The following is a 12,719-nucleotide window of genomic DNA, read 5'->3' as shown; positions in this document are numbered from 1 at the left end:
GAAGAAACTGTATCCTAAAATTTTAAAGAAAGAAAAACATATATATACACAAAAAATAAGGTTAAATACAATGAGATAGAATATGACTGTAAAAATGAAAAATTAAAAAAGATTTTTTTTAAAGATTTTATGTATTTATTTGAGAGAGAGAGAATGAGAGAGAGTACGAGAGGGAAGAGGGTCAGAGGGAGAAGCAGACTCCCTGCCAAGCAGGGAGCCCGATGCCGGACTCGATCCCGGGACTCCAGGATCATGACCTGAGCCGAAGGCAGTCGCTCAACCAACTGAGCCACCCAGGCGCCCGAAAAATTAAAAAAGATTTTAACAAAGGAATTGGTAAGGGGCGCCTGGGTGGCTCAGTTGTTAAGTGTCTGCCTTCGGCTCAGGTCATGATCCCAGGGTCCTGGGATCAAGCCCCACATTGGGCTCCCTTCTCATTGGGAAGCCTGCTTCTCCCTCTCCCAATCCCCCTGCTTGTGTTCCCTCTCTCGCTGTGTCTCTCTTGTCAAATAAATTAAAATCTTTAAAAAATAAATAAATAAATAAATTTAAAAAACGAATTGGTAAGATGTTGGTTGAGAAAGGAAACTTCAACTAAAAAATAGAAAAAAAAATAAAGCAACTTTTAAAAATTAACTTTGAAAGACTTAAGAATCATGGTAAAAAGGCCATGAATTCTATGTGCAGTATTCCCCTAGTGCTGAGGTTCTGCCATTCTCATTGATTGGTAAACTTGGTCTTGGCTTGCTGGCTATTCTTGCTGATCTTCTGGGGGAGGGGCCTGTTGCCGTGGTTCCCAAATGTCTTTGCCGGAGGCGGAATTGCCCCGCCCTTGCCGGGTCCGGGCTAGGTAATCTTTTGCTCTCGGGAGCTTTCGTTCCCTGCAAGCTCTCGGTACAGCTTTGGAGGATGAGAGTGAAAATGGCGGCCTCCCAATCTCCCCCCGGAGGAGCCGAGAACTCGGGCCCCGCTCCTCAGTGCGCCCCCAGAGAAAAGCAGTCAGTCACTCCCGTGTCCCCGGTCTCCGGCTGCACTCCGTGCTCACTTGGCCTGTGACCGAGCGTTTCTATCTCTGGCACCCAACTCAGTGCGGAGTCTCCAAACCCAGCAGATCCCTACAATGCGCTCCCGCGCCGCTCCCCCCGGGGGAGGGAGGGGAGTCTCCACAGATCTGCCGCTTGTTGGGTCCCTGCTGGAGGAGCAGTGGCCCGACTGTGCTGCCGATCCCAGTCTATGGCAACCCCGAGCTGAGAGCCCGCGCCTTGGCTCCGTCTCTGCAGCCGGCTTCCCCGCTCCGATACCTGGGAGCTCTGCTGCACTCAGGCACCCCCAGTCTTTCTGTGACCCCGAGGGTCCTGAGACCACACTGTCCCGCGAGGGTTCCACCCCCCGCTTAGCCACTGGAGCGACGTCCCTCAGCGGAGCCGACTTCTAAAAGGTCCGATTTTGTGCTCCGCGGCTCTATCACTTGCCAGAAGTGGCGACTGAGGCCCCCTCCCCCACCGTCTGTCCTCCTGAATATCGCCTCGGATTCACTTCTCCGCACGTCCTACCTTCCAGAAAGTGGTCGCTTTTCTGTTCAGAGAGTTGTTGCTACTCTCCTCTTCGATCTCCTGTTGAGTTCATAGGTGTTCAGAATGGTTTGATCCCTATCCAGCTGAATTCCTGGGACCAGACGAAATCCAGGCCTCCTACTCCTCCGCCATCTTGCTCCGCCCCGATCAGGACCCTTAGTTCTTGTAAAGCAGAGCTGGGTGGAGGAGGTGGGAGGTTCAGTGTCCCCAGTCCTTCCCATACTTAACCAGTGCTACAAGTTTGCAGTGTTGTTGTTGTTGTTGTTTTCATCTGTTTTCTAAATTCAGCCACTACATAATATTTTATTTGAAGAATTTTATAAGCTCTTTAAAGAGGCTACAAACCACTGTTCAATGTTAATTAACTTACAGAGAGTCAACACGAAAACTGCCCCACATGGAGCCTATTGATCCTGATATGATTTAGGTGTTGCAGGCAGATGTTCAAATCCTGGGCTTTGATTCTGACTCTCCCACTTACTGGCTGGTGATGCTGAGCTGATGCTACACTTCTCTGAATCTGTTTCCTCGTGTGCAAAATGGGGGTAATGACTAAAACTCCCACTTCAGCTTAGTCCAAGTGTTAAATGAGGTAATGCCTGGGAAAAGCTTGCTATGGTACAGGCATGAAATTTAAGAAATGAACTCTAGCTATGGCAATCTTAGTTTTTAAAAAAGGTAATCGGGAATATAGTGGAATGTCCCTTCTGCAACTCTCCATAAACTCTTCAGGCTCAGAACCATTTGTCTTCTAGTGAAGAAGTAGGTTTGGTGTGGCTAGACAATGAGAGGCCAAGAACCCAACTACTTTCTTTCTTTGCTGTCACTGCCAGGAAGCTGAGGTTCTGTAACCAGAGGGTTGAAGGTGTATGTCAGGGAAGGGGCATACAAATGTGAGGCACAAAATATATAGATTCATATAAGTATACAGAATAATCAAAGCATATATAACCAAAAAAATGTAGGAAAAGAGTCAGGTAATTTTAACTAAACCATTATAATTTTTATGGAATGTGTGTTATTGTGGTATTTGTCAGCTTTTTAATATTTGTGATTTGTGATTTTTTTCTCATCTTCCATATTTACTTTTGTATTTCTAATTTTGCATTCATAATTTTATTTTTCATAAAAACATCCCTCCAAATCCCAGATCACCCCCTACAAAATATGGAAAAGTTAAGAGTGTCCTTTGTACTGGAAGATGCTCCAAGGGGAAAGCTTTAAGCAAGATTTTCAAACTGTGGTCCCCAGATTGGCTGCAATTAGACTCATGGATTTTTGATGGTTGAGTAGTATCCCATTGTGTGTATATATATATATATATATACACACACCACATCTTCTTTATCCATTCATCTGTCAATGAACATCTGGGCTTTTTCCACAGTTTGGCTATTCTGGACATTGCTGCTATGAACATTGGGGTGCAGGTGCTCCTTTGGATCACTACACTTGTATCTTTGGAGTAAATACCCAGTAGTGCAATTGCTAGGTCATAGGGTAGCTCTATTTTCAATTTTTTGAGGAGCCTCCATACTGTTTTCCAGAGCGGCTGCACCAGCTTGCATTCCCACCAACAGTGTAAGAGGCTTCCCCTTTCTCCGCATCCCTGCCAACATCTTGCCATTTGCAACGACATGGATGGAACTAGAGGGTATTATGCCAAGTGAAATAATTCAATCAGAGAAAGACAATTATCATATGATCTCACTCATACGTGGAATCTAAGAAACAATACAGAGGATCATAGCGGAAGGGAAGGAAAAATAAAACAAGACAAAATCAGAGAGGGAGTCAAACCATAAGAGACTCTTAATCATAGGGAACAAATTGAGGGTTGCTGGAGGGGAAGGGGGTGGGGGGTTGGGGTAACTGGGTGATAGACATTAAGGAGGGCATGTGATGTAATGAGCCCTGGGTATTATATAATTCTACCTCTAAAACTAATAATACACTATATGTTAATTGAATTTAAGTTTTAAAAAAATAACTAGGCTCATCCAGGAACTGGTTAGCAATGCAATTCTCAAGCCCTGCCCCAGACCTTCTAAGTCAGAGGCTCAAGGGGGGAGCCCAGCGATTTGTGTTTCTACAAACACTCCAAGTGACTCCAAGGAACTTTAAAGTCTGACAACCACTATTGTCAAAGGAATCAATTTCCAAATCCTCACCATACACAACATAAAACTACACATGTGTACTTTCACAGAAAATGGCTCAGCTTGATGCTTGACCATGATCCTTCTCCAATGTGATGGGAGGGCCTACCTCTCACAGACCCAGAATCTCACTGCTCTGTGTGTGCAGCCCTGGCGTGTAGAAACCTCTGGAGCACCAAAGGATCCATGGGAAATGTTTCTCAGGAAACAAACAGCCTCTTCCCTTCCCGGCTTGTTGGCGACAGTGCCTGGATCAGAGGCTCAAGGGCCTCCTTCTGTTCCTGTAGCAAGCACAGCAAAACTTCACGCTGCCTCACTCCATGCTAGGATGCAGAAGAGAGAGGGCTCTCATGTTAATGAACACATTTATTAGGACTGAAAAATGAAATCAGACTTTTCCCATCAGCAAATAAGCCTGCTAGGGCTGAAGAGCTTGAAAACAAGGACTGGCTTAGCCAATTAGGTTACATGGTGGTTATTTCCTCTGAGTTGTGTTGACTACAGCTCCAGGGTCATGATGTAAATATATTTAAGGGAGGTGACAAGATGAAGGCATTTATTTTTTAAATGTATTATCAGAGATATGTCAAAGTTATTATTAATTTTCTAGCACTTTCTGAGTATTTCAGTTTCTATCAGGTGCCTCCAAATTTAAAAATAATAGGTACAGGGGCGCCTGGGTGGCTCAGTCGTTAAGCGTCTGCCTTCGGCTCGGTCGCGATCCCAGGGTCCTGGGATTGAACCCCACATCAGGTTCCCTGCTCTGCAGGAAGCCTGCTTCTCCCTCTCCCACTCCCCCTGCTTGTGTTCCTGCTCTCACTGTGTCTTTCTCTGTCAAATAAATAAGTAAAATCTTAAAAAAAAATAGGTACAATGAATAATCATTTGATAAATGACTCTAACAACTAAATAACAAATCCTTTTTGCAAAGGGGCTTTCTATTGGTTGGAGGGAGGGCAGGCTCACTGCTCCTTTCACAGCCCCACACTGGCACAGAAAATATTCTGATTTGTGGAATGAGGTGCAGCTTCTGGAGGTCTTGATTCTCAGAAGCTGGGAGGACCATGGTGCCTCAGGCTGGGGTCCCAGGAATCCAGAATCAGGTTTGCTGCCCTGTCCCGACCTCCGACCTCCCCACCTGTGAAAGGGGCCACTGGGGTCTCAGACCAAGGATTGAGCAACATCCCTCTAGAAATGGCCCAGGGTATTCCCCAGAGCAAAGACCCCCTTCTCTCCATCCTGGGACTAGAGCCAAACTATTCATTCTGGTACTTAAGAGAACTTATAGTCATGGGTTCAGAGTGGTTCAACTGTGACCTAAGCAGGGGTGCTTACCTTCCAGTAGCCTCAGCTGTAGAAATTGAATAATAGAACTGACCTCCCAGGATTTTGGTGAGGATTTAAGCCATGTGTGCATACACACACACACACACACACACACACACACACACACACAGGCATGTTGGAGGCCTATTTGTGTGATGTGCCAGTGAGGAGCAGACTGTGTCAGGCACTTGCCTACAACTCCCTGGGGACTGTGAGGCACAGACATCACTCCTAACCACCCTGCACCAGGACAAGGTCCTGGCATCCTAAGAGGGACAGAACAGCAGTGTATTCTGTTGGTGGGAATGCCAGCTGGTGCAGCCACCCTGGAAAACTATATGGAGGTGTCTCAAACAGTTGAAAATAGAGCTACCCTATGACCCAGCAATTGCACTACTGGTATTTAGCCCAAAGATACAAATGCAGTGATCCGAAGGGGCACCCAAACCCCAATGTTTATAGCAGCAATGTCCACAATAGCCGAACTGTGGAAAAAGCCCAGATGTCCATTGACAGATGAATGGATAAAGATGTGGTGTGTGTGTGTATATATATATATATACATATATATATATATATACACATACACACAAGATAATATTATGTAGCCATCAAAAAAAAAAAACGAAATCTTGCCATTTGCATGACATTGATGGAACTAGAGGGTATAATGCTAAGTGAAATAAGTCAGTCAGAGAAAGACAATGATCATATGATCTCACTCATATGTGGAATTTAATAAACAAAAGAGAGGATCATAGGAGAAGAGAGGAAAAAATAAAAGAAGATGAAATCAGAGAGGGAGACAAACCATAAGAGACTCTTAACCATAGGAAACAAACTGAGGGTTGCTGGAGGGGAGGGGGGAACTGGATGATGGGCACTAAGGAGGGCACTTGATGTAATGAGCATTGGGTGTGATGTAAGACTGATGAATCACTGACCTCTACCTCTCAAACTATTAACTATATTAATTTTAGAAAATTTAAAAAGCAAATTAAAACAACAAAAAAGGTAAGATACTATTTTAAAAAAAGGAGAAGAGAAAAGAACAGCAGTGTATTGCCCTGATTAAACTTTGATGTGAAGATATTCGCTAGCCGGCATCTAACGCACTCTGAGAAAACGTAGCTCATTCTGCTCTCACAAGAGCCCTGCAAGTAAAGGTGCTAGTATCTGGCTTTACAAAGGAGGAAACAATGTGAGACCCTGATCCAAGCTGCTGATCCAGAAGGGCAAGCCCAGGCTCCAGCCCAGGCCTCTTCGTGACAGTCCAAGTTCTTATCCCTCCTCAGGGTCCCCGTGTAAAAATCCTACAGCTTATCCTGGGAATCAAATCTAACTTGACCCTAATTATAGGAAATGGACCCACAGGGCTACTATGCACCAGGTGCCATTTTTAAGCATGCTACACAGCTTAATCCACTCCATTCACCCTATGCATATGGACTGCTGCTGTCATTCCATATAATAGATGGGGAAACTGAGGTCCCATGAGATTGTGTACCTTGTATAAACCGGCACGAGGCTCACAGGTGGAATTAAGACTGTACCTCATACAGTGTGCGTCCAGAGTGCCCCTCAGCCCAGGTGCTCCCCTGCAATGTCTGGACAGGATGCTCCAGGACACTCGCTACAGCTGACCAAGGGCACTGGTGCTCCCACTCTCAAGGCTCTCCAGCTGACCCCATGGCACAGGGGCCCTGCCTGGCCTTGTTAAGAGAGTTACAAACCCACGAGACTTCATAGACACAACCACCAACAACCCTTACAAAGGGGCAGTGTGCTTTTTGTTTTTTAAGTAGGCTCCACACCCAACATGGAGCCCAGTGAGGACTTGAACTCACAACCCTGAGATCAAGACCTGAGATGAGATCAAGGGTCAGACCCTTCACCAACTGAGCCACCCCGGCACCCCAGGCCAGTGTGATTTACGACCAACAAGATACTTCCGATCCTAGGGCTCCCTTCCTCTCCTTATTGCAATTCAGTTTTTTAAAAGCCCCGTCAGAATTGCCTAGAACACAAGGGTGGGACACTAAGGTGTCACAGGGGCAGAATCAGCCATCTCCCTCCAGACCCCATCATGACTCAGGCAGCAGTAGGGATGGAGGCCGTCCCACTGAAACCCTCCTGGCTCATGCCTCCCCCAGACCAGTGCAAGCCACACTGACCCCATGCGCTGTTACCCCTACCTTAGTCTGCAAGAGGTCAGGAGAAATGAATCGCCTTGCTTAAGATAACGGAGAATGGGTCTCAGAACCTAGAGAGACTCAGATAAATGGCAACAACTGTGAATGAGTCAGTGCCTGGGAGAAAGGAGGCTGTTGCAGGGAGGAGGGCAGGGGCAGGAAAAAACCCGTTACATGTGGCTCTCAGACACTTGCCAAGGACTGTTCAATGGAACGTGTGACGGACAAAAAAGGAGCAGTATTACTCAGGGCTCAGCTGCAAAACAAAACAAAACAAAACAAAAAAACACAAGTTTTTATTTGTCTAATTTTACAGTTTTCTTTAAAGAGATTCCCCCCTTGTTTGTCCTGAATGTAATGTGTATGTGTGAGTATACAAAGGAGAAACAAAATGACAATTCAAAAAAAAAAAAAGAATCTTTTAATAAAAATTACTCATAAAAATCCTAATAAATTTCAAAGAACAAGATATTTCTTAGTACATTTATAAAAGAACATTTGGTCCTTTTACAAAAAGCTCCCTCTTAATTTAAATACATTTCTTATTTACAGATTAAACATAAAATATCATCTATAGTTGCAAAGCATATTGCACATTAGAGAGAGAAGCATGTGTATATCTCAATAGGTTTTCCCAGAGTTTCCAACTCCAGATTTTTTTTTGTAAAAACAGATTTACCTTTCTTGTGCATAATAAATAAAAATGCAGCTTGTGTTTTGCTATTTAAAACTAAAACAAAATACCTTTTAAAAATATTATTTCTCTGCCTCTCAGAAAGAGGGAAAGGGGGTAATGAATCAGGAAGGTCCACAGGTAGATTTTCCCGGATTCACAACCAAACTCCAGCAGGAACAGAACCCTGAGCCCTGCAAACCTGGGGACACACAGCCCAGCCAGCCCACCTTCCCTCTTTCACAAGGGTCCCTGCCCTGCAGGGAAGAGGCACTAGAGAAGGAGCTGGATGCCTGGGAATGGAAAAGGAAAGACCAAGATTTCCTTCAAAAGTCCCTGCTCAGGTACTCTGGTGAAAGCAATCATTTAGCCCTACCTTTTCACCAGCATTAAATTTGAAAGCCTCAAAAGAGGAAGACCTCTGGAGCCCTCCAGAGAGAAGAAAAGGATGCCTGATGTTCAGTCCACAAGATCCGAAGCAAAGGATTACAGTTTGCAATCACCCAGTAAACTGAGCTAAGGAAATAGCTAAGAGGGTATTTTTCTTGGGGGGGGGGAGGGGAGGGAAGGAGGGGGTGCCACGTTCAGGCCCTCAGATTGCACACAGAGCCTCCTCTAAAATCCACCTGCACAGACACCACATAATGACTTCAATGACCTGTGCGTGCCCCCTGATCTGGGACAAGCTGGGAACCTGCAATTAGGAATTCAGGTAGAAGAGCTGGAACAAACTGCAGGCAAGATGTGAATGAACACTGGAAGCTGGTTTTTCACAAAGGCCAGCAGAGCTGGATGCCAGCCAACACTTCCCGTCACCTACTATTCCGGAAATGGAGCTCCTCGGTCACATCACCAGAAGCAGCAAAGCCTGCCCTGCACCGGCTGAGAACTCTGTGGTAGGAGATTTACACTGCCTGGCCTAACTACAGGGCAGCTTTCTACAAGAGTTTTGCAAAACCACATTCCTCATGTCGACCAAAGCAGACTCCAGACACTAGCTACACAGGGGAACTTGAGGATGGTGCAGGCTCACAGCTGTTCCAAAGGATGAGCTCTGCTCAGAATCAGGGCAGTCCTGGGGCAAAGCACTGAGCAAGGGAATCTCTTCAACACTCCCCTCCCTGACCCTTTCCTACCGGACATCCTGCAACACAGAAGAGAAGAAAACAGCAAAAGCCCTGCAAGAGAGAACACAGTTGTTGACATTCTGATTTCCAAAAAGAAAACAAGCAAGCTTTGAACTTGGCTCTAAAGAACGTTCGTTTCACGACTGGCACTAGACAGTATTACTAGCCCCACAGATCACAGACTAGGTAGCATCGACTTGAGACTGGGGAGTCTGGAAGCTCAACCACCAGGATTAGTCTGCAGTAACACCCTCACCCTCAGTCTCACCAAATGGTACAAGTCAGTGTCCACAAGTCAAGGGGGTTTGGACTTCATACACAACACATCTCACGCCACCCTGCAGCCCCTGGCGTGCGTCAGTGGCCCTGGGGCACAGGTCCCTCTTCCTGAGCATAAGGGGGATGGAATGCCACAGCAGGGGACAGGTTAAGGGCCCGGACGAGAGGGTGGTATGGGAATGCTACACATTAATGTTGTCCCAGAAGCTGGAGAGGGAACCTAGCAGGGCCACGAGAGGGAACGGATGCCCGGAGGACCCACTTTCTTCCCTGACGTGCCTCATCCCTCCAGATGGGACATTTATAGTCCCGCCTCAGTTTGCCTGGAGAAAAGGTACAGGGACACTGTGCCTGGGTGCACATGCGTATGTCAAATGCAACATTTTGATTTTACCGAGTCAACGAAAACACCTAAAATATACTATATAGTGTTCTCAAAGGAAATGTTCTATTCAGGAGATGAGACAAGGTCGATAAAGAGAATGCTTCCGAAATGAAAAGGTAAAACAGAAGCATTTGATTTTGTTTACAACAATTTGCATAAATATTTAAAAGACAGAGGTGACACATTTATTACTGAAAATCCCTTTTTCAAAAATCTCCAAGAACTGAATTCTGTATCTATTTTTTTAAAAAACAGTAACACTGAAATTTTCAAGAAGGAATAAAACTTCTCCCTTTGATTGGTATGCAATGGCTCAGACCACACTTCTGGTTTTAAAAAAGATGAACAGGAAATCATTTGAAGTGTGCAAGCAGAGACAGGTTGGCAACACGACAGGTAAGGTTGGAGGTTCTTAAGAGACTTCTACCCTTTGTACCAGGATTCATTTCAACCTCAGACATTATACGGAAGTCAGGCTGAGGGTTCAAATCCACCTCTGCTCTGTAGGAATATTCAGCCTAAGTTCAAAGAGAGACGCTTCTGTTCTGGCTAAGAATATAACAAAGAAAGAAGGCAATGTAGCACAACTCCCTCCTCATGCAGGTTTGCTTAAAATATCATGCTGAAAGGCGAGGACTGGCCAAGAATTTTCCAGAATCTTACTAATACTCATCCCTTCCCCTTTTTCACTGTGGTCCCACCCTGTGACAATTCAAAACAAGGCTGCTAAAACCAGAGCAGCAGCTGTGACAACCAGCGGCCCCAACCAAAATCCTATAAGGCACTAAGCTAAAGCCTCTAGTCAGAGAAATGGCTCAGGGATGCCAGAGAGTCATCTGATCATTTCTTTCTCCCTGACTTAGCTAATTGGCACTAGACACAGAAAACAAAAACAAAACAAAATTCTAACCCAAACATGGTCAGAATTGAGAATCCTTGGTTAGTAAATATGAGATAGATGGAAGCTCAGACATTCTTAGGTATTTTTCTCTCCCTAAAAGGCACCTGGTTCTGGAACTACGGGAGTTCCTCAGGTAAGTTCAAATTAAATGTAATATACCATCCAAAAGATCTAGCTGTGTGACAATTTAAGAGACTGCCTTTTGAAATTCAGATAAAAATTATTCATAAGCAATTAACTCGTAACACTGTGAAGATTATGTGGGGTGCAAATGAAAAACTGAATGATTATCCCCCCTGTGATCCAAAATCGTGGGTGGAGGGAGAGCCAATTATCTAATGGAAGAAAGGATAACAAAATGCAATAAATAGGGATGAACCTCAGGCCCTTTGCATGGAAATTTTGTTCACAGTCCTCTAACAGAGAGGTAGCAATACTGCAGTCACGGCAAGTGCCAGAGACAGGAACACACTTGTCAGATTCCAAAGTGGGAAGCTATGAAGCTCCATCCAAAGATGCCCCATCCACACTGTGCTTATAAAATCAGCATGTCCTAAGAAGCCAACTTCTATGTACCCTCCTACTTCAAATTATATCCTTAAAAAAAATAGGGCATTTTATTGAACAGAAGAGAAACACTAATGTATACAAGAATCTGCTAGATGTGTGTGAGGAGCTGGACAGAAATTCCTACACCATCACGGATGGCCAGACTGCCATCCTCTCCCGCTTCAGACTGGTCTCTGCACAGTGTGGGTTCGGCTGTTTCCATCCGGTTTCAGAAGAGGCCACACGGAGAAGAGTAGATCAAATCAAGCCAACCATCTGGTCAATCTGCCGCATGTAGATGCTCTTTAAGGGCAGGGAGTATCTCCTCTCATCAGGAACACGATTGCACTAGAAAGAAAAAAAACAAAGAAGAAAAATATAAACTTTGAATTAAAAATCCAAGTATTAATTGCTCAGGGAATAAATGGGGGTTTCTTTACCTGAGCACTGTTGACGGGTGGGGCCCTCTGTGCACTGCAGGATGCTTAGCAGCATCCCTGGTCTCTCCCGCTAGATGCCCCCTCAACCCCTACTCCCCCAGTCGTGACAACCAAGATTGTCTCCACACATTGTTCAATGTTGAGGAGCAAACCACTCCCCCAGCTGAGGACCACTGACTTTTTTTTTTTTTTTTTTTTTACCACTGACATCATTTAATACCTTCACTTCACAGGTAAAGAAATGGAGACCCAGGCAGGCTAAAAGACATCCACTAAAGGGCAGAGTGATCAGGACAAGAAGCTCATCCTTCAGGTTCTTAACTTAATCCACCCAGAATTTCAGAAAACACCTTAGCTATTTGAAAATACAGCTGGCCTTTGAACAATGCAGGGGTTGGGGCACTGACCCCAAGTGCAGCTGAAAACCCACATATAACTTCTGACTCCCTAAAAACTACTGATGGCCTGCTGCTGACCAGAAGCCTTACCAAGAACATCAACAGCTGGTTTAACTAGTATTTTGTATGCTGTATTTTTTTTTAAGGTTTTATTTATTTATTTGACAGAGACATAGCAAGAGAGGGAACACAAGCTGGGAGAGTGGGAGAGAGAGAAGGTTTCCCGCTGAGCAGGGAGCCTAATATGGGGCTCGATCCCAGGACCCTGGGATCATGACCTGAGCCGAAGGCAGACGCTTAACCGACTGAGCCACCCAGGCACCCCTGTATGCTGTATGTTATTATACACTGTATTCTTACAATAGAGTCAGCTAGAGAAAAGAAAATGTTATTAAGAAAATCATAAGGAAAAGAAAAATACATTTACAGGACTGCAATGTATTTATCAAAAAACATCCACATGCATCTCAGACCCGCATTGTTCAAGCGTCAACCGTACTGTGGTTTTTCTGAGTTTATGGTTCTTTCCATCCACACCTAAAACCTAAATCCTTGACAGTTGGTTTTTTTTTTGTTTTTTTTTTTAAGAAAAGCCCCTTTCTCCCCTCAAGGGCTGCCTGAACGGCCCTTCCTGGGAAGCTCCTCCTCATCCCCTCACGCATCTTCTGAAAAGTGACCTTGGCAATGAAGCCCTCTTTATCTCCCCTGGCAGAGTA

General features: G+C 45.0%; 1 protein-coding gene across 1 annotated transcript in view; it reads right to left on the bottom strand.

Moving 5' to 3' along the window:
- Window positions 1-7,530: 7,530 nt before the first annotated feature.
- Window positions 7,531-12,719, bottom strand: part of EDEM1 (ER degradation enhancing alpha-mannosidase like protein 1) — a 29,011-nt gene continuing 23,822 nt past the window's right edge. Inside the window, exon 12 of the mRNA XM_025884866.2 lies at window positions 7,531-11,513. Within this exon, the coding sequence (XP_025740651.1) occupies window positions 11,424-11,513 (90 nt within the window). The 3' untranslated portion in view covers window positions 7,531-11,423. The remainder of the gene's footprint in view (window positions 11,514-12,719) is intronic.

The sequence above is a fragment of the Callorhinus ursinus genome, unplaced genomic scaffold (assembly GCF_003265705.2).
Source record: "Callorhinus ursinus isolate GAN/ISIS: 27379988/994484 unplaced genomic scaffold, GSC_fseal_2.0 scaffold15, whole genome shotgun sequence".
Taxonomy (NCBI): Eukaryota; Metazoa; Chordata; class Mammalia; order Carnivora; family Otariidae; genus Callorhinus; species Callorhinus ursinus.
Note: the sequence above shows the minus strand (reverse complement) of the source record. Positions and strands in the feature narration are given on the sequence as shown.